The sequence below is a fragment of the Hirundo rustica genome, chromosome 19 (assembly GCF_015227805.2).
Source record: "Hirundo rustica isolate bHirRus1 chromosome 19, bHirRus1.pri.v3, whole genome shotgun sequence".
Taxonomy (NCBI): Eukaryota; Metazoa; Chordata; class Aves; order Passeriformes; family Hirundinidae; genus Hirundo; species Hirundo rustica.
The window spans coordinates 7,797,903-7,818,206 of NC_053468.1; the positions used below are offsets into that span (position 1 = coordinate 7,797,903).

General features: G+C 60.7%; 4 protein-coding genes across 5 annotated transcripts in view; 2 read left to right on the forward strand and 2 right to left on the reverse strand.

Moving 5' to 3' along the window:
- Positions 1-1,589: 1,589 nt before the first annotated feature.
- On the forward strand, positions 1,590-4,212 carry VPS37D (VPS37D subunit of ESCRT-I). The gene is made up of 5 exons (XM_040082612.2): positions 1,590-1,712; positions 2,546-2,717; positions 3,233-3,315; positions 3,448-3,597; positions 3,679-4,212. Exons 1-5 carry the CDS (start codon positions 1,590-1,592, stop codon positions 3,949-3,951), a joined length of 801 nt encoding a protein of 266 aa, XP_039938546.1. The 3' UTR covers positions 3,952-4,212.
- Positions 4,213-9,452: 5,240 nt separating this feature from the next.
- DNAJC30 (DnaJ heat shock protein family (Hsp40) member C30) lies at positions 9,453-10,948 on the reverse strand. Its single transcript, XM_040082874.1, has one exon. The coding sequence runs from the start codon at positions 10,946-10,948 to the stop codon at positions 10,322-10,324; it is 627 nt and encodes a 208-aa protein (XP_039938808.1). The 3' UTR covers positions 9,453-10,321.
- A 103-nt stretch (positions 10,949-11,051) lies between these two features.
- On the forward strand, positions 11,052-17,468 carry BUD23 (BUD23 rRNA methyltransferase and ribosome maturation factor). The gene is made up of 12 exons (XM_040082201.2): positions 11,052-11,130; positions 11,219-11,256; positions 11,590-11,685; positions 11,881-11,963; positions 12,043-12,139; positions 13,162-13,258; positions 13,618-13,668; positions 14,210-14,295; positions 14,499-14,544; positions 15,091-15,149; positions 16,145-16,234; positions 16,372-17,468. The coding sequence occupies exons 1-12, from the start codon at positions 11,083-11,085 to the stop codon at positions 16,424-16,426; spliced, it is 846 nt and encodes a 281-aa protein (XP_039938135.1). The 5' UTR covers positions 11,052-11,082; the 3' UTR covers positions 16,427-17,468.
- STX1A (syntaxin 1A) overlaps positions 17,029-20,304 on the reverse strand; it is a 69,815-nt gene continuing 66,539 nt past the window's right edge. For both annotated transcript variants that reach the window (XR_005703578.2, XM_040082200.2), the window contains exon 10: positions 17,029-20,178. Coding sequence is in view for 1 of the 2 variants with exons in the window: in XM_040082200.2 (XP_039938134.1) it covers positions 20,101-20,178 (78 nt within the window). In the remaining variant the exon portion in view is untranslated. The remainder of the gene's footprint in view (positions 20,179-20,304) is intronic.

The window sequence follows — 20,304 nt, forward strand, 5'->3', positions numbered from 1 at the left end:
AGGAGATACTAATGAGGGCAGACTTAACTTCAGGAATGGGACCACCATATCCAAGTTTCTGATGGATTAGATTTAGATGAACCTTTGCCAGGAAAACACCAGCCAGAGCTAATCCTGCAAGGCTGCAGGACAGGGTCTTGGCAGCTCCGCTGTCCCATGATTGTCCCAGTACTGTTGGACAGACTGTCAGAGAAGCACTTTGGTATTCCTAAACCCTGCCTGGTTTTGTCCTGCAGCAGCACCGTAACAGCCACGAGTTTCACTTCCAGGACCAGCAACTCAGGGAAAACCCACCCCTGACCCACCAGCTGCAGAGTCCAATAGGCACTGGGAGCCATCCAGAGAGGTGTGAGAAATTAGGAAATGCTGAGAGAAATGAGCAGTGGGGGATGTCCGAGACAGAAAGGGCCTGACACTGCTCCAGGGAATGGCCCTCAGCACTGCAGAGTGGGGGCACCTGCCCCTGGGATGTCTGAGGAAAAGGTGAGCTCAGGGCTGCTCCTGCTGGAAGCGTCTCTCAGGGCTCTACTTGCCCCACTGAGAGCCTCCAGCACCAGGCACTGAGCCCCCCAGAACAGAGCATGAAGCACTGGTGGGGCCTCCACGTACAGCCTGTGCCTGCACTGGAACGTGCACCACGGCACAGGGAGGGGATCCACAGAGCAGCTCCAGGATGGATCTGCGTTGGCTGGAAGAGCAGCTCTCCTGTGCCAGGGTCAAGAAGCTGGTAGAGCAAGGAGACATGGCTGTTAGGGGGGTCCCGGGATTTTTCTTCTGGGTTTCTGAATCCCTGTGAACATTTAGTGATCCTGTGGCAGCAGTTCCTGGTCCCTGTGGGGCAGTCTTCCTCAGGGACAAAGGGGCCCGCAGAGACCTGCCGTGACAGGGTGTCACAGTGACAGCGTGCCCCAGTGACAGGGTGGCACCGTGACAGGGTGACACCGTGACAGGCTGCCCCACGGCTCCCACCTCTCCAGAGCCAGCGGGTAACAGGGCACCAGGCTCCGGGCAGTGAGGGGTGAAACCGCGGTGGCGGCTGGAGAGACTCGCCCAGCGGTGTGCGGGACGCGCACAGAGGGCTGCGGGCGGCACAGGGTGCGCACTGAGGTGCAGAGTGCACAGAGAGGGCTGCAGCACCCGTGCAGCAGGGAGCAGGTGCTCACAGCCGGGTGCGGGGTGCACAGGGGGTGCACGGTGGGCACAGAGGGTGCGGGTTGTGCGCACAGCGGGTGCGGAGTGCGCTCAGGGGATGCAGGGTGCACAGGGGATGCAGGGTGCTCACAGCGGGTGCAGGGTGCGCAGGGTGCGCGGAGCAGGAGCAGGAGCAGGAGCAGGAGCAGGAGCAGGAGCAGGAGCAGGAGCAGGAGCAGGAGCAGGGCGTGTGTCCCCGGCCAGGGGCGGTGCGGTGCGGCGCGGGCAGGGAGCGCTTCGTGCTCCGCTGCGGTTCCTTTAAGACCGGCGGGGGCGGCGGGCGCGAGGCGGCGCGCTCGGCTCCCGGCGGCGGGGGCGGGGGGTCCCGATCCCGATCCCGATCCCGATCCCGATCCCAATCCCGATCCCGGTCCCGATCCCAAGCCCGGACCCGGCCCATGTCCCGGCCCGCGGCGCCGCCCGGCTCCCCGGGCCGGCTCGGGGCGCTCAGCACGGCGCAGCTCCGGGCTCTGCTGCAGGACGAGCCGCGGCTGCAGCGAGCCGCCCGCCTCAGCAGGAAGGTACGGCCGGGGGGGCCGGGGGGCCGGGGCCGCTGTCCCGCCGCCGGCAGGGTCCGGCCGTGCGGCGCTCGCTCCTCCGGGGCCGTCCCGGGGCGCAAGGTGGAGCCGCCCGCGGCCCGGGAATTGGCACTGCGGGGCCGGTATCTCCCGCCGGCCCCGGCTCCCTCGCCCTTATCTTGACGCCCCGTAATCCCCAGGGCTCCGGAGGAGCCGCAGAATCCACCGGCGGGGCGGGGGAGCCTCCGCTCGGGCGTCCCGATCGCGGCTGCGCGGGGCTCTCGGTGCTGGAGCCTCGGGCCACCAAACCCGTGGCCACCAAAGCCCGTCCGCTGCCCCCGCATCCCCGAGATCCGGTGAGGCCCCGGCGCTCCGCCCGCCCTCCAGCCCGGTCTCGGGGATGAGCCCCGCGCTCCCCCGGCTCCGCTGCGGAAACGGGCGCAGGTTTTTGTGGAATCGCTCTCGGCCCCATTTCAGCATCTTCCCGCTCGGTGGCCCCGAGTGCAGACGGTGTGTGCGCAGCGAGGGGAGGGTGCGCGTCCCTTCCGTGCCATCCATGTCCTCTGCCGAGCGCTTTCCCTGCAGAGGGGCTGGGCAGCCGGCGCTGAGGTTTGCCACGGTCGGGTTTAGCCGCCCCGCCTAGCCCGGCTCCAGCCGTCGCATTCCCCCGGGATGCGCTCCCTCTCCAGGGAAAGCAGAGGGATGGAGACAGTGCAGAAAAAAAAGGGTTCACCCCTGGATCGGCACGGACCCCCGCCCAGCAAGGTGCTGGATCCGACTGGTTCTGCCCGTTTCTCTCATTGCTGACACACACGGCCCCAATCCCATTCCCACAGTTCCAGAGTCTGCAGCTGGAGCGGGAAACGTGTTTGGCTTCAAACTGCACCCAGGCCAGGGTGAATCTGTCCCTGCGCCCGCGGCTGGAGGATGGGAAGGCTTCCCTGGCCATCAAGTACCAGGAGCTGCAGGAGATCCGAGAGGCGTGTTGGGACAAGCAGCAGCGCCTGGGTGAGTGGGGTGCAGCCTGTGGGCTGAGGCACATCCTGGGCAACCCCTGTTAATATGAGGGTGCTGGTGGGCTCAGCATTCTTGAACCTGCCCCAGGGAAATGGTTCAGCCATAATCAGGAGTGGTGGGGGATGATGCTCCCCGTGACACAGCAAATCCATAGCTGGGACCAGTCATAGAATCACAGAATCATTTGGGTTGCAAGGCACCTTAAAGATCATCTCATTCCACCCTCTGCTGTGGGCAGGGACACCTTCTCCTGGATCAGCTTGCTCCAAGCCCAGTCCAACATGGCCCTGAATTAATTACAAGGATCAGGCATCCACGGCTTCTCTGGGCAGCCTGTGCCAGGGTGGGATGGAAGCCGTGGTGTCCATGTGGCTCTGGGATGTGGCTGGGGGTGTTTCAGGGCAAGGAGCGGGGGGAGCTGATTCTTGGGGATGGGAAAGACAGCCAGCCCAGCAGTGGGGGTATCCAGGGGAAGGTTGGCAGCCCCATCCCCTTCTGACACACAGAGGCTTACCTGGAGAAGTGGAGCCCACAGAGCGCCCTGGGGCAGCTCCAAGCCAAGCTTGATGACTCGGAAGCAGAGTCAGAGGTGAGTTAGCTGAGACCCCTGTGCTGTTGTCCCTTCCACGGAGTGCTGTCCCTGCCCTCCCATATACCAGGGCCTGCAGAAGAGTCCGGGGTCCAGGGGGTGCTCCTTCTAGTCCCGCTGCCCATCCCACAGGCACAGATAAAGCAGTTCCTGGCCCAGGACCTGCCCCTCGAGTCCTTCCTGGAGTCCTTCTGCCAGAGCCGCACACGCTCCCACGTCTGCCGGACGCAGCTGGAGAAGCTGCAGGAGCTGCTGCAGAAGGACCGGCTGCAGAAGGACCAGGTGGGCAGGGACCCTGTGGGCCCTGCGGGGTGCCCAGGTGCCCCAGCTAGCGTGGCACCAGCCCGCCTTGCCCCGTTGCAGAGTGGAGTAACCCCCAAAGCCTTTGATCTCTCCTACGGCTTTGTGCCTGCCGTGCTCATCCCCTCGGAGGCTGTTGTGCCCTTTCCCGTGCCGACTGCACCTCCCAAGCACCATCTCCCAGCCCTGGGACAGCAGCCAGCGTCTCCCTGCTCCGAAATTCCCAGCCTGGGCTCTCCGGTGCGCCTCGTTGGACACATCCCCCTGCTCAGTCCCCAGCCCGGCCGGGGGCAGCAGCAGCCGCAACACCAGAAGCAGGAACCTCCGCACCGGTAGCAGGGCAGGGACGGGGGATGTCCCCGCTGCTGTGCCTCCGGGGGGCTGTGCGGGAACTCCGTGGGCAGGGAACGTGAGGGGTTGGGGGGTGATGCAGGCACAGCTCCGAAGGGCTGCAGGGTCCGTGGGGCAGGCACACGGGTGGGTGCTCACAGAGGGATGGAGGTGCTTGCTTGGGGCGGGTGCCGTGGCCAGGTCCTGCGTTTGGGGAGCTGCCGGGGGGAGGTCTCTGCGTCCACAGCAAGAGGAATGTGACAGGAGGTGGGGTGGGTGGCTTGTAGGGATATCAGTGGGGTTAGCTGGGAGGGATAGCAGGGAGAGGGCATAGGAGCACTGGGTGTGCCACGTGCTCCCTGAATAAAGCCTCTTTCCATGCTCTGTGTGTGCTCTTTCCATGCTCTGCGCTTTGGCTCTGGCTGTGAACAGCAGGATGGGACAGGCAGGGAGGAAGGGTTACCAGGGAGCACCTGGCAGGCCTGGGGGTGACTGGCAGCCAAGGAGAGCCCTCCAGCCTGAGGAGCCTCCAGACCTTCCGTTTGCACTTTGCTCAGGACATCACTTCCCTGGGGAAGTTGAGAGCTCCTGCGAGGGGTGCAGAGCCTGCCATGAGCGTGTTTCTCTTGAGGGAGGTGCCAGGGGCCAGTTTGGCTGTGCACATGGGGAAGGCTTTTGGTGCCCAGAGATGCCTCGTGCCAGCAGCAAAGCCCTCACCCCGTGGAGGGTTGTGCCCCGTGGCCAGCTGGGCTTGCTCACAGCTTGGCAGCCACTGGTCACATCAGCCTGCACTTGCGTCCCCCTTTCTCATCCCCTCAGGGGCTATTGTGCCCTTTGTCATTCCTCATCCACCTCCCCCTTTCCACCAGCCCTCAATGGAAAAAGGGACAGGAGGCCCGAGCTCTCACTCTGTTTCCTCCCAGGCTCTTCTGTTCCTTTCCTTAGCATCACACAATGCATGGTGAGTCCAGGGGGTGGTGCTCCCATCCCCCAGGGGACAGCCTGGCTCCTCCAGGTGCAGCCTCCTGGGCACCCTGGGGTGCTTGTTCCCTGCTGTGGCATATCCACTGTGCTGTTCTTAGCTTTTGGGTTGGTTTCAGACTCTTCTTGTGCTCTCAGACCCTCTCTGGATGTATAACTCTTTCCCTCTTTCCCAATTGCCTGCCCAACCTGCGTCTTGTTGCTGGTATGTAGACTGCTTGGAAATCATCCCAAGCAGCAGAAAGCCCTGGCTCAGGCTACAAAACACCCCAAAATATAGGTCCTTAGCTTGCAGTGTCTGATCACCCACCCCCACTGAGGCTACCTGGCCTTATGCCAAACTTCAGCCCTCATTTATGACTAATATTCCAGTATGAGCAGTTAAAGCAGGTTTAAATCTAGGATAAATAGGGGACCAGCCACTGTGGCTTTATCGGCATGTGAGGAGGTGGCTGTCACTGGGATATTTGGAGTTTCACAAAGCTCCTGCTGCTTTCCCAGGTCCCATTTGGGCTCAGCCTGTCAGTGGAAGGCCTGTTTGCCAGTCAGGCTCAGTGCTCTTCGTGTGTGAGCCCTGGCCAGAGGCAATGCTGGTCACTGCCCTGCCACAGGGGACCGGGCACAGCACTGAGGATGAGACGCTGCACGAGGAGCCCAAAAACCAGCCAGGCCCCACCAGTGCATCTCCCCAGGCAGTGCCTGCCCTGCATGGCTCCCCAGGGCTGGGCAGCCCCAGGCTGTGTGGGTCTGCCACCAGCTCCAGGACAAACCTCCCTGGCCCCTGCAGGTATTGGGTCACCCCAGTGGCCCCATGAGTGTGGACTGTCAGGGTGAGCAGCTGCCTCTGCAGCCTGGGGACGGTGAGTGTGTCCTGTGAGAGCTACAGCACAGAAGTGACGGTCTAAGCACCAAGGTAAGCTGTGCTGCCAGGGCCTGTCTGTCTGTCTGTCCGTCCACAGGAGCTCTGCAGCACCCCAGGCACCCGTCCTGCCCAGGAAACACGGGGCAGGCCCTGGCAACCCCATGGTCCTGCTGGGCTGGCCATCACCCCACTTTAGGCTGGAGAAGCTTGGGATCCTTTGGGAAGCTGCCAAGCCAGGTGAGCCCCTGCCCTGGGGAGGTTCCTCCCACCCTGCAGCTGGTCCTGCCCTGTTTGGAGCACGCCCTAGCTGGTGGGTGGCTGGACACCCCACTTGTGGTGATCCTGGCAGGGGGTGTCCCAAAGGTGTACCCTGTATCCCTGGGGATTGAGGGGTATCCACGTGCCCACTGCCACCGACAGCTCCAGGCCCTTCACAGCCAGCTGGGACTGGGGGCAAGGCTCTGCACAGGGACGTTGGCAGAAGCTGGCAGGAGTCAGGGTGACCCCCTCTGCCCCTCCTGCCTGCACTGCGGCTCTCCCTGCCTGTCCCTGCCCTGCAGAATGAACTCAAGGAGGGTAAAGGTGATCCTGCTCACCCCGGGGAGGAGGAGGAGAGGTTGCCCCTGGGTGTGCACCTGCATTCATTTCTTCTGGGCCAGGCAGCAGCCTGGGCCCGGCCCCTCTGCCAGCTGGTGCGGAGCCAAACCCGGGCAGGGAGCTGGGGGTGCCCCCCCATCCCTGGCTCTCTGAAAGCCAGGCTGGATAAGGAGCAGCCCCCAGCCCAGGAGAGCCAGAACTGCTGGGAGAAGAGGGGTGCCGCCGGGAAATCCCGCGAACCACAACCCCCTGGCAGTGGCGTGCAAAAGGGGTACAAACCTGGACTGGCACCAGCCAGGAAGGGGGTGCCAGTGTGCCCCGGCTGGGGCCCCCGGAGCAGGCACCGGGGCTGTTGAGGGAGGTCGATTAACAATTAACTCTATTAACCAAGGAGTGGCCGCAGGGGATGCTGCTGAAGGGAGGAGGGAGCTGCCCCCATCCTCCGGTGCTGCCAACCGTAGCAGCCCTTCCGTGGGAGGGCAGAGCCACCAGCAGCAGGACCGGGGTGCAGAGTTCTGCCCACACAGGTGAGGGCTGGGGCTGTACCGGGGGCTGTCCCCTCACTCCCATCCCTGCCAGAGCAGCCCCTTTTGGGGGGGAGGCTGATGGCCACCCCTTACTGCTGCTCAGGTCTCTGCTCCCCCAGCCTGCAGCTCCCCATTCCTGCCCCTCATGTCCCCAGCCCGCACAAAGATCTGCCAGCAGCAGCTTTGACCCTTTCCTTTCCGAAGAGCAGGCCAGCTACTCCAGGAGGAGGCCCCGAGACCCCACACTGCCAGGCTGCAGCACCCACCAGCTGAGGGGAGCAGCTCAGCACCCCAAACCTGCAGTTATGGGGACGTCAGCCCACGGAAAGGGGCTGGGTAGGAGTGGGGTCTGCACGGAGCTCGGAACGCCTCAGCACTGGGGTCATCAGATTGTTTAAGTTTCCTTGGAGTCTTAATTTCCTTAGCTTGTCACAGCATCAAATTACCAAGTGGCTGTTAACTACTCCCATCTCGGTGCTTCCCTTTGATGCTTGTTGTCAGTGATTTAAGGGTGCGAATGAGCAACAGCGAACCGAATAGCCCCGGGGTGCAGCGTAGAGCAGTCCAGGCAGGGGATGACGGCTGAGGCCGCAGCAGCACTCACCCTCGGACAGCTCCTTCTGGTGACACACAGCTGGCAAAGCCTGGTGCCGGGGGTAGGAGGGGTGAGCATCCAACACGGATACAGTACATCACTTGCAGGCAAGTGAAATGTGGAGCCACAGAGCGAGGAAGTGAGGGGTAGGATGTGCTTGAGTACGTGTAAAAACGGCCCCAAGAGGCTGGAGATTGAGGAGGGAGAAATCCCTACACATCACACTCCTCCCAGCAAAGGCCTCAGGATGCTCATGGTGAAAATTGCCACTTCACCTCCCCGCCGAGGGCACAGGCCAGGAGGGGCTGTGGGCAGCTGCTGCTGCAGTCTGTTACTGAGCCGTGTTGTAGGAACTGGATACATCCTCAAAGGAGGAAAAGGACCTGGCAGTACAAGCTGTTCCCTGCTGAGACCCCTCGCCCCAGCTGCAGGAAGGTGGGCTCCTGTTCTCACAGGAACAACCCTGTGTGTGTCAGGAACCCCAGGGATGCATCCTGGCTCCTGAGACGTAACACAGGGAAGGCCACAGGGAATTACTGAGCTTTATCCCCTGCTGATCTTCCAGTCCTGTACAGCTCACAGCCCCTGCCACCTCTCTCTCCTGTCACCATCAGCCCCTGGCATCTATGCAGGCTGTGCTCACATGGCTAAAGGAAAGCAGCATGAAAGCCAGCTGCTCCTGGCACCTCTCCATCAGGGAAACAACTGGGGAACAACAGGAACACAATGACACTGTTGACACAAGGAGGAAAAGGGGCAGAACAGTGGTATGCTGGGAGTTGGTGGGCAGTCTGTGCATTTGGACCAGCTCCAGCCAGGTTCTGCATGAAATCCTTCCCAGAGCAGAGGAGGTCAGGCCTGACTAGGGTAAAGGTGACACTGGAAAGTTTTACACCCTCCTCTGTCCAGGCAGCACAGAACAGGATCTCCAGCAGAAGCTGGGATGGCCATGGTGGTCCAGAGAGGCCACCCTGCCCTGCTGACTGCAGGCTGCATGCCCACCCTTCCCAGCAAGGGAAACATAACTCCCCCCCCTGCCCTCTTCTTCACTGGCTGAAGTCAGGATGTGAAACACCTGCCTGTCCCTCACCCCTGTTTTCCAGCAAGTTCAAGCAATATTTACCACCCAGGCCCACCGAAAGAAAGATGTGTCATTTTTGTCACCAATTTATGGCTGGATGGCTTTAATCTTCAAGATACATCGTGGAGATCTGAGGAATAAGGACCAGTAGCAGGAACTGCCCAAACCACCTGTTTGTGTAGGAGCTAGTGAAGTGCTCCCTAGTGCCCACTGCTTCCCATGGACATCACTAGCTTTTCCAGCATGGAAAGTAATGTTTCCTGCCAATTTCCGCCCAAAAATCACTCTGATCTTTTGAGTGATTTGGGCTTCAGAATGAAGATGAGCATGAAAATGCATCAAGTGCCAGAGCCACAACTGCAGAGACTTTCCTCTGCAGGCGGTGAACACTTGTGTCTCCCACGATGCCATTCCAGCGCGGTAATCCCAGGCAAAGGGACGGACTGGCAGCCAGTGGGGATCCTGGAAAGCTCGCTCTGCCCCCGGGCTGAGTTTACTCCAAGCATGCAGCTGGAAGTGGCTCAAGGCTTTTGAGAGGAGGCAGAGAGCAATCCTGCACAACCAGCAGACACGGTGGTGCCTCAGGCTCCAAACTGGATCACGGAAATCCACAGCGGAAAACTCAGGGCATGTGTGTTTTTATCTTTTCACCTTTAATATTCTTCTGCTGGGACAAAACACAACCCAGGGGCTGGGTTATGAGGCAACAAGGGCTGGGCTCCTGCTCACCCCAGCAAAGCCAGTGATGCACACAGCCCTTGGCACGCTCAGCCCACTGCCACAGAGCTTCTCCCCGCAGGGAGCAGCAGCATAGCACAGGTGAACCCTCACCCAAGGAGAGAGAAGCTTCTGAGAAACACAATCTTTAGTTCTTAGAGCACTTCAGTATATTTAAATAGGCAAATACACATGTGCAAATGAAGCTCAGGTAGCTGTAAAACACAGAGAATAGCACTTGGTGCTCACGGCTGCACCCTGGCCAAGAGGCTCAGAGGGAGGGGCTTGTGTAAAGCTCCTGGCAGGCTCTAGACAGGACAGAGGACACCAGAGTGCTGTGCCTGCACCTCCAGGCAATGTCACACACTGACCAGGGCATGAGCCACCATGGGCTAGAGTTTCATTTTTCAACTCTGAATCCAAGGCTTCTACACCCACCGTTCTGAGCAGGGTGATGCAGTTTGGACATGAAAAGCTCCCCGGAGATGCAGGGCCAGCAGGTGTGACAGCACAGAGGTGGCAGGTCTGGCATCAGCAGAAACCAGAGCCACACCTGAGCTGGAGTGAGCGCAGCCCTGATGACACACAGCACCTCTGTCAGCTGCGGCTAACAGCAGGCACCCGGGGCACACCAAGGTCACACAGCTGTGCCAGGGGAGGAGACATATCCCAGTCCAGAGTCCTGTGTTCCCTTGCCAGGCACTGTGTCTGCAGGTGGCACTGGCAGAGGGGGCAGAGTTCCTGCACCACCTCTGCAAGGTCACAGCACAGCCATGTCTGTGGACCAGGGCGCACCGAGGGTATCCAGAGGTCACATCCCGTGCCAGCCAGGGGCTGTGTGCCTGAGGGTCATACTGGCAGAGGGGCCAGCTCACAGCCTACAAAGCCTGCCGGTCATACACCGTCCCTGAAGGTCACATTGGCAGTGAAATGTCACAGCCTGAGCAGCAGATACGGGGTTTTGGCCAAGGGCCCGCTGCCGAGGCTCCTGGTGACGAGACTGCCCGACCCCGCCGTCACTTGAGGCCGTAGAGGATGGCAAGACCCAGGAAGAAGAGGAAGCCGATCGAGAGATCCGAGAGGGCCCTAAGGCGCCTGTGTGTCGCGCCTTCCTCCCGCCGGAGGCGCAGCTGCTCCCGCCGCGCCCGCAGCAGCTGCTCCCGCTGCAGCTGCTCCCCGTAGTGCGCTTGGTAGAACGCGTCGAAGTCGAAGAGCGGCGGGACGGACCCCGGGCGGGCAGCGGGGGCGCGGGGCGGCGGCGGGGCGGCGGCGGGAGGGCGGCCCGGAGGCCGGGGCGCGTCGCGCAGCTCCTCGGCGCTCAGGAGGCCCCGGTCGTACTTGCGGCGCAGCGCGGCGCTGCCCAGCACCCGGTAAGCCTCGCTGACGGCGGCGAAGCGAGCGGCCGCGGCCGCGCTGCCGGCGTTGCGGTCGGGGTGGTACCGGAACGACTGCTCGTAGTACGCCGTCTTGATCTGCGCCGCCGTCGCCGTGGACGGGACCCCCAACAACTCGTAGAGGTTGGAGCGCGGCCGCGGGGCTCCGGCGCCGCCCGTCTGCGCGGCGCGGAACGGCGGCAGGGCGCAGCCGGGCCGCGGGGCCGCGGGGAGGAGCCGCCGCAGCCGCCCGAGCACCAGCGGCTCCATGGGGCCCTCAGCGCTCGGCCGCCGCCATGCCGCACGGGCGGCGCGCACCAGTGACGTCACCTGTACGCGGCCGGCCGCACTCCTACGTCACGCGACGGCGTGGTCGCCGGGCAGTGACGTCACGCGGCCGCAGCATGGCGGGCAGCGGCCGCCGGCCCGAGCACCGCGGGCCGCCCGAGCTGGTGAGCGGGGACGGGGGGGAACCGGGCTGCCCCGGGCCTCACCGCCCCCGGGCCTCACCGCCCCCGCCCCGCCGCTCTCTCGTTACAGTTCTACGATGAGGCCGAGGCGCGGAAGTACACCCAGAAGTACGGCGGGGCCGGTGCTGCGGGGCCGGGAGGGGTTTCGTCATGGGGCGGACATCGACGGGACCCAGCGGGGAAGGGGGGGGTTGGTCCTGGATCCTGCCGGCAGTGGTGGGGGATGGATCCTGCCGCGAGGGACTGGGGGTCCGGGCCCGGCACGTGGCAGCGGCGGGGTGTGGGGGGAGCGGAGGGGAGGGCAGAGGGTCAGATCCTGGCGTGAGGCGAAGAAGGGGTGCTCAGGTCTTGCCGTGAGGCGGCGGGCGTTCAAACCTAGCGCAGTGGGGGGATGTCGCCGTGGGGTTGCCGCCCATCGCCCACGCTGTGCCTTTGCCTCAGCTCCCGGGTGGTGGAGATCCAGTCACAGATGTCGGAGCGCGCTGTGGAGCTGCTGGGGCTGCCCGAGGACCGTGCGTGCCTCCTCCTGGACGTGGGGTGAGCGGGGCGCTGCCCGGTCCGTGCTGGGGCTGGAGGGGTGCACAGGGCAAGGGGGCAGCCGGGTCCCACAGCACCGGTGTCTTCTGTGGGCTGGAGAAGAGGGACAGGCTGCGGTAATGGTGCTCGTGTCTGGCCAGCAGCAGCCTCAGACCGGCCCCGTGATCCCAGCACTTTCCCCCTTCCTCCCTCCAGCTGCGGCTCAGGGCTGAGTGGGGATTATATCACCGAGGAGGGTCACTACTGGATCGGCATGGACATCAGCCCTGCCATGCTGGGTGAGCACAGCCTCCCCTGAGACCCTCAGAGGCCCCAAGGGGGGAGCTGATTGCCTGAGCTGTGCTCTGTTCTGTGCAGATGTGGCCGTGGAGAGGGAGGTGGAAGGAGACCTTCTCCTTGCAGATGTGGGTCATGGCATTCCCTTCAGGCCTGGCATGTTTGATGGCTGCATCAGGTGAGTCTGTGCCCGTAGCTGAGCTCTGCTGATGCCCCACAGAACTGCACAGTACACGTGGTGAGAGGGACCGGCCTTGTCAGCCACTCTCTTTGCTCTGTGCAGCTTTGGCTCCATCACTCCAGGACAAACCTCCAAAGTTCTGGGTGGTAGAAACAGCTTGTGACAGCTGTTTCCCAAGTGGTGCTTGTTCTTTTTTGCTGGTGAGCCAGGAATTTTGTTGAAGAAAATAAAGTAAGAGTGGGGGTGTTGTGAGGATGGCTGAGACCTGCACCAAGGAGGAGAACAAAGGATGTGGCATTGCTTAGGATCAAGGATTTGATGGTTGGTTTTGGGATGAAGGGGACAGAAGGACTTAACCTGCTTAGAGAACAGCTGGAAGAAGCAGAGACTGTCCATTGCTGAGCCAAAAGCTCTGGTTTAGATTGCTCATTGGGAAAACCTGCTTGGCCAGGGAAGGGACACAGCTGAGCTCTGGAATGCTCATCAGGAACTGTGATGATTGGACTAGGAGTAACGGGTTCAGGCTGAAAGGGGAAAGTTTAGGTGAGATACACAGAAGAAATTCTTCCCTGTGAGGTGGTCAGGCCTGGCACAGGGTGCCCAGAGCAGCTGTGGCTGCCCCATCCCTGGAAGTGCCCAAGGCCAGGTTGGACAGGGCTTGGAGCGGACCGGGATAGTGGGAGGTGTTTGCCCAAAGCAGGGGCTGGAACAGGCTGAGCTTTAAGGTCCTTTCCAACCCAAACCATTCTGTCATTTTATGCTTTGAGCACTCGGACTAAAGGGTAAGCTTGGTGATGCTTTTGTCCTTTAATTTATGCACCTTGTTGAGTTTGGGCATAGAAAGTCTCCAGAGGGGCTGGTGTAACTGCAAAACACAAGGCAAAGCAACACAGAGGAGATGAAGTCATTTCCCTGGGGCCCAGCACATGCCTAGTGCAGGAATTCAGCTCAAAGGGAATGGCAAGCTCTGGGAATGAGGCAATGACTCAGTGTCCTGGGGATCTTCTTTTCCTTCTCAGCATCTCTGCGGTGCAGTGGCTCTGTAATGCTGACAAGAAATCACACAGCCCCCCAAAACGCCTCTACAGATTCTTCTCCACTCTTTACACTGCCCTGGTAAGTGCCACCCTCTACCAGCCTGGTCTCTGCCGCTCTTGTGTCTTTGTTTTTAGCAAGATATTTCAAGTCAGGTTGCTTTAAGTAAACGCTGCCCTGAAGCAGGACTGGCAGGAGCACCCACTGCCTGCCTTCTGCTGCCTCTCATCAAGGCCAGACTCAGTGGTCTCAGTGCTCTTTTCCAAGCTCAGCAGTTCCACGATTGTGTGATGCCTGCTGTGCCTCGCTGGCTCTGTGGGCTGAGCAGCTCTCCTGGGACCCTCGTCCTGGAGGGTTTGGGGAGGATGGGGCTGGTGTGGGGTGAGCCAGAGGGGTTGCCTGCACTGAGGCAGGTGTGTGACCAGCTTTATTTCCTGCAGGCACGAGGATCCCGAGCTGTGCTGCAGTTGTACCCCGAGAACTCAGAGCAGGTACGGCCCACCAATCAGTCAGGAAGGGGCACAGGCAGAGAAGTCACATACTGTTTGGGGTTCTGAATGCATTGTGTTCTTCCACATCAACACCATGTCTCTGAACTGCCTGCCACTTCTAAAGCTCTTCAAAAGCCCCAAAAAATAACCTGCAAGGAGGGTACCTTGTGCAATTTCTGTAGTTTGATAGATTGTCTTGAGCTGAGCTTTAAAATTAAAGTGGTGGGACAGGATGTGAATGGGGGTTTGAAGACTGGCTGTAATCATCAGCACTGCACTTTAACTCAGGTCTGGATAATCCAGCCCAATATCCCTCTCCTGGAGAGTCTGCTGTGCCAGCTAACCCAGGCTAGACTGAGGAGCAGGGAGAACCAGCAAAGGCAGGGAATTGGTGTCTGGGGGGTACTGCAGAAGGGGCAGAGCTTAGCAGGAGGACAAATCCATTTTGGGAATGCCCAGTCAGGTGTGGTCCTCCCAGAGGTCTCTTGGGCTTTCCTGGGGGATGATTACTAATTAACTCTGCACCTGCTGCTTTTCCCAGCTGGAGCTCATCACAGCCCAAGCCATGAGAGCTGGATTTACAGGAGGAATGGTGGTTGATTACCCCAACAGTGCCAAAGCCAAGAAGTGAGTCCTGGATCTCTGTGTGTTTGGGCTGAGGCCTGGGTTCAACAGTGATTTTTTTTTTCTCCCTGAGCTGTTCTCTCTCCCATTATACAGTCCTGCACAGAGGTTAAAGCTTAGATCTGTCTCTGTTATAAACCATCCCAGTCTGGGGACTGAGGCTCACATGCTGAATCCCATGTTCACGCTCATTGTTGTTCTTTCAGGTTCTTCCTCTGTCTCTTTGTTGGGACATCTGGCACATTACCAAAGGTGAGGGCCTCCTTGAGGCACCAGAGCTGCTGTCCTGGCTGCTGGGTGATGTGGAAGAGCTGTGGGCAGTGTGGGAGCCAAACAGCTCTGTGAGTGCAGTGTGACTTCATTCATACATTTTCTGCCAGTCACCGAGCCCTGCTCTCATATAATCAGTCTGGTTTGGGTTGGAAGGGACCCTAAAGCTCATCTTGTTCCAACCCCCTGCCATGGGCAGGGACACCTCCCACTGACCCAGGCTGCTCCAAGCCCCATCCAACCTGGCCTTGGGCACTGCCAGGGATCCAGGGGCAGCCACAGCTTCTCTGGGCACCCTGTGCCAGGGCCTCACCACCTCACAGGGGAGAATTTCTTCCTAATATCCAATCTAACCCTTCCCTCTTTAAAGCCTTTCTTCTGACATCTGCTTTTCTTTGCCATGATTTCTGGAAGACCAGTTTGTTCCTGCTCTGGTTCTTCCCCTTGCATTCCCCTTAGTTTTGATGGGCTGACTAACAGCTGTGCCTGGCCCAGAGGAGAACACAACTTCCCAATTTTGCTTTCCAGGGCCTTGGGACCGAGTGTGCCGCTGAAGAGCTGCACCAGGCAAAGTTCACCAGTGAGAGGTATCGTGTGGGGGAGGCTGCAGGTCCTCCCCAGCAGGGAGTGGGGGGCTTGGAGGGCTGAGTTTTACTGGGGACCACACTGCTGCTGTGTGAGAAGCAACGGGAGGGCAAGGACAGGGAGGACTCACAGCAGCCCAGGAGAGAGCTGCTTTATCTTCCCAAGGGCCTGGACACAGGGAACCAAACTCGTTAGCTCCCAGGGCTCTTCCATGGGGCTGGAGGTTCTTCATTCAGGTGTGCTTTCTGTCCAGCACTGGGCTCTCCAGCTGAGGCCAGTGGTGTGGGAGAGGGAATGTTACAGGGTTCATGATGGAGCCATGGAGGCAGGCTGCTGTGCCTGAGTCCTGGAATTCCCTTTTTCCTCCTGTCCAGGTTTGCTCAGCTCTGTTGGACTGTGGCCTGGGCGTTTCTGCTGCTGGCCAAGTCTCTTCCCACAGCAGTGGTGCAGAGAGGAGCCCCTTTTGCAGCCAGTGGGAGAGACAAAACAAAAACCAGAGGAAAAGTCGTCGTGGCTGCCAGGAGCTTGTGGCTGCCATGTTTTCCTGCCTCGTACATTGCTGTTCCCTATTCACTTAGTCTAAGGGGTGCCTGGCCTTGGAGGGCAGTAGCAGAGCTGGGAACTGTGTAGGAAGTCTAACTTTGCCTTCTTTGGAGTAGAGCAGACAAGGGGAAGGTGGCTGTGCACAAGCCCGTCATCCCCTGAGGTCCCAGAGGGCAGCACCCTGTGTGACATGGGGGATGGCATGGGGCTGTGCTGGACTGCTGGAGTTCATAGGCCAGGATCCCTCGGCTCCGAGCCAGGGCTGGAATCATCCTCCTCCAGTGTGGCTGGAGTTTGGCCCCCTGCCCCAGTGCTGGCTGAGCCTCTTGCCCAGGGGTGGTGGGAGGGAAACTCACTGCTTTTGTGACCCAGTTCTGGATGACAATCCTCTGGGACAGAGAAATGTGCCCCCAGAGCTCAGTTCCTCTCCAGCTGCCATGCACTTTCCCCACAGGACACGGTTCAGGAACATGAAGGGCAAGTCTGTGAAGAAAAGCCGGGACTGGATCCTGGAGAAGAAGGAGCGCAGACGCCGCCAGGGCAAGTGAGTTCAGCTGAGTCCTGCCTCAGAGGCTGTGCTGGCCTGCTGTCACCTGTCCAAACCCCTGCCACAGAGCTGCTCCCTTCCCCTCCCGAGGTCACCTGCAGGTGGTGCTGAGCTGTTCCCTGCTTTTCCCACAGGGAGGTGCGACCAGACACGAAATACACGGGTCGGAAGCGCCGTCCTCACTTTTGAATCACTCTGGACACTGCTGGCATGGAAGGTGGCACGTGGGTGCCTCCAGCAAGCCTCCTGTGGATGGCACAGATGGCACCCCGTGCCTGGGGTCTTGCTGGGACTGGCCACTGTGGCTCTTAGGGACACAAACTGGCTCAGGTGCTGCCAAACAGCAAAGCTTCCAGCCCTGTTTCCCTGGTGAAGGTGCAGACAGTGCTCTGGCCACTTGGGTGTCTGCAGTGCCATCACTTACCCTCCCGAGTGCAGTGAGGCAGCTGAGCTCCAGGTAAGCCAGGACGTGATATCCAATTCCTCACTAAAGAGTCAGAAGTGTTTGCTGGTCTCCTGCGTCCTGCCCTTGGTGCTGGGAGTACTGAGGTGGGGATGTGGTACCTCCTTCCCTGCCAGCTTCCCCTCTCCCTGCAGACGATCCACACTGTCAAGGTGTAGAGCCATGAGGGCAAAGTTGTTCCTGGCACAAGCGTTATTCCAACAGCCATTTTCTCCTGTCAGTGCTTGGCACCAAGCCCACCCTGTTTGCTTTAGTGCTTCCAGGGTGACTGGACCCCCCCCATCACATCTTCCCTTCCCTTGAAACAAGGAGAGGTGCCGCCCCGAGCTTTACAGTTACAAATGTTTATTCTACATAAAAATTCCACAAAATGGGAAGCTGTTTTGCACCCAAAGCCTTGGGAGAAGAAAGGAATGCTAGCAGGGCGGGAAAAGAGGGAAGAGGAGAAGAGAGGCAACATACAGTGTCATCCAGCCCAGTGAGACAGAGCAAGCCAGGGTCAAGATCCACATAGAAAACAAGGACACTTAGCTCACAGTACAGCAACAGTAGAACTCCACGGGGGGCTCGGAAAGCCTTCAAGTACATTAATTACAAAAAAAAAAAAACAACCCAATCCCCAGTTCGAGTGCAAGCTGTGCGTGCCCCACACTGCTCATGGAATACTGCATCAACACGCTCCCGGCATGGGGAGGGCAGGTGGCACTTGGAACAGAGGTGGTGGAACCCAAAGGACAAGCGGGTGCAGGTTGGGGGCTGGAAAGAAAAGGTGAAACATCTTCCCAAAGCACAACCACACTTGGTGATTTGGTCTGTACATGCAACGACAGGTAGGTGAAAAGGAACTCAGTGGGGCTTCCCATAGTGCAGGGGTAAATTATTGCACCAAAACACCCTCCCCTCACAGCGAGGACAGCGTGAGCCTGCCTGTGGGGCAGCAGTGGCAGCCTGCTCCTCATCTCCCTTGCTTCGGAGCCCAGCACTGCTGCTGCCCACAGGATCCCAGCAAAGTGCCAGCGGCCCTGGCTGGCCCCATCCCACCCCAGCTGCTCTGGGGGCTGCTGGCAGTGGTGGTGCCAACAAGGAGCAAGGGCCAAGAATCCCCCCCCGGTGCAGTTCCTGGCCTTGTGCCTTGACAGGGGTGCCACAGCCCTGATGTCAGGTGAGCTTGTGCCACTAAAGCCGCTGCCTGGAAGAAAAAAAAAAGTCACCTTGTGCTAGCAGTGGGCATGGCTGCAGGGCACGAGCATGGCTGCAGGGCAGGAGCCTGGGAGGAGGGTTTTCCTGCCTGTCCAGTGTTATTGCTTCCTGGAGGGGCCCTGGGGCTCTTGCTGGCCTGGCAGAGTAAGCAGGGACGGCAGTGGCAGGGAGCTGCTGAGGGACAGAAGCGTGGCTGCTCCCTTTTCCTGCAGCCAGGCATGTCCTGCTGGAGCAGAGACCCTGCCCTTGCCTGCCTCCTGGCCCTGCCTGCATGGTCCTGGTGCCCCAAGCCCTTCAGTGCACGCAGGCTGCAGTGCTGGAGCTCACATCGGTTGGTGCGGGACTGTGAAAGAAGGGGGCTCTGGTCTGGGATGTTCCCATGGCTGCACCCTGAGGGGCTGGGGCTGGGCAGTGCGGGGAACCAGGCTGGACCCACTGCCCAAGGGCAGCTGCATGCAACAGGGGGCTGTACGGGGGGGCCTTGGGTGACAGTGGCAGGAAGGAGCCGTGTCAGGGCTGCTGCTGGGCAGGGCTGGCCCTGGGGGAGGCAGCGCTCTGGCTGCAGCCACTGCCCCTCCCCTGCACCCAGGGGCACCACACACAGCCAGTGCCTGAGCCACAGCACCCTGCCAGCTTGTGGAGCAGCCTTGCCCTGGTGCTGGTGGGAGCGAGGAGGTGACGCTGCCTGAGGCTGGAATACTGGCTGCCATCAAGTGTCCCTTTTCTGCTCCCAGCACCTGTCAGCCAGCCCCCGTGCCAGTGAGCCTAGCCTACCTTGGGACTCCTCTGTAGTGCTCTGGCATGTGCACAGGCCAGCCAGAGCCCTGGGCTCTGCAGAGGAAGGTGAGGGCAGAGCCCTGTCCCTAGCCTGAGGGAAGCAGGCAATGGCAGTACTGGACCCCTCTGAGCTGCCAGTGGGCTCGGACCCCACAGCAGCTGCATCTGTGTTGTGGGCACGGCACAGGGCACCCCACTGAGAGCAGGTGCCTCTGGTGGCTGGGCAGAAGGGCAGGGTGCCAGGAGCAGCAGGGTGCCAGGAAGTGGCAAACAGGCAGTCAGGCCCTGGCCTTTTCAGAGCTGGACTGGATACAGGAGGAGGAGAGCTGCTACTCCTCGCTTGCAAGGGGCTGGATGCAGCAAGGGCTGCTCCTGGGACCACAACAGGAGAAAGCCCAACTGCTTCCAACCCCCGGCCATGGATATGAAAAAGCAAGGCTGGAGCAGCCCTGCCTGCAGGTGAATGCTGCCAGGGGCTGTGGACATCAGCAACAGCCCCAAACCCTGCCGGGCAGAGTCCAGGCCTGTGGGCAGGAGGAGCCAGGACCACCATGTGCCAGGGCTGAGAGCACTGCGGTGAGGCTGTGGTGCAGGACGAGCAGCCCGTGAAATTCACTGGCTTGGACTATCCTGCCCTGTCAGGCCAGCATCCAGGAGCAGCGCTGTCCCCCACGCGCCCTGTTCCTGTCCACAGGCAACTGTGATGGCCCCACGCAGCAACTCCTTATTCCACACTGCTCCATCAGGCACCCTCCACCTGCAGTGGCACATCCAGCCTTCGGCACCCTGCTGGGGCGAGGGCTCACGCAGGGAGGGGACAGCCCTGCCACTGGAGGAGTGGCAGGGATGGAGCCCCAGAGCCAGGCACAGTCACTGGCCAGGCAGGGCTGGGCAGAGCGCACCCCTGGGGAAGGGCCCCGAAGAGAAGCAGCCCAAGGGAAGGTGTTTGCAAGCACAGATGCGGCCGACAGACATGAGAGTTGGAGGTGATGGGCAAGCTGGGGAGGTTGGCTGGGCACCGTACTCCCAAGGACCCCTAACACCCATCATCCCCCCTCCTCCTCAGCCGTCACTAACACAGACTGCCCATCACGGGACGAGCAGCAGCGCCCAAGGGCGCTTCTGTCCCCCACCCCGGTCCCAGCCAGCCCCCCCAGCCTGGAGCAGTGATGAGAGCTCGGGTTCCCCCCCAGGGTCCCCCTTGCGCCCATCACCATCGCCCGCCCCCCGCCTGCGCCCCGGGGCCGGAGCTCCCTCCACACAGACGCACCGCACCGCACACACAGCGTCACAAACAACCATGCATTAGAAACTGAAATGCTGCTGGGAGGCTCCGGGGCTGCGTGGGTTGCTCCGGTGTGGCTGCAGCCCCATGGCACGCGCGGCTCCATCCATCGCACACAAACAGTCCTGTGGGGTGAGTCTAGCCGAAAATGCCGCCGAAGGTGGAGGCGATGACGATGCCCAGGATCACGCAGCAGATTATGATCATGATCTTCTTCTGCTCGCGTGTCCCAGTAGCAGCAAGGAGAGAGGGGAGAGAGGATGGTGAGTGTTGGGGCAGGATGGACCCAGGAGTTTGGAACAGCAGTCTGTCCTGTTCCCCTTTGCCTGTGGGGGGCTCTGA

Bases quoted from the DNA above. Each gene is read 5' to 3' on its own strand.
- VPS37D (XM_040082612.2), top strand. From the start codon at position 1,590: ATGTCCCGGCCCGCGGCGCCGCCCGGCTCCCCGGGCCGGCTCGGGGCG. The intron at 3,316-3,447 runs GTGAGTTAGCTG...CCCATCCCACAG, and splicing joins ACTCGGAAGCAGAGTCAGAG to GCACAGATAAAGCAGTTCCT. The intron at 3,598-3,678 runs GTGGGCAGGGAC...GCCCCGTTGCAG, and splicing joins ACCGGCTGCAGAAGGACCAG to AGTGGAGTAACCCCCAAAGC.
- DNAJC30 (XM_040082874.1), bottom strand. From the start codon at position 10,948: ATGGAGCCGCTGGTGCTCGGGCGGCTGCGGCGGCTCCTCCCCGCGGCC.
- BUD23 (XM_040082201.2), top strand. From the start codon at position 11,083: ATGGCGGGCAGCGGCCGCCGGCCCGAGCACCGCGGGCCGCCCGAGCTG. The intron at 11,131-11,218 runs GTGAGCGGGGAC...CTCTCGTTACAG, and splicing joins ACCGCGGGCCGCCCGAGCTG to TTCTACGATGAGGCCGAGGC. The intron at 11,964-12,042 runs GTGAGCACAGCC...TGTTCTGTGCAG, and splicing joins CATCAGCCCTGCCATGCTGG to ATGTGGCCGTGGAGAGGGAG.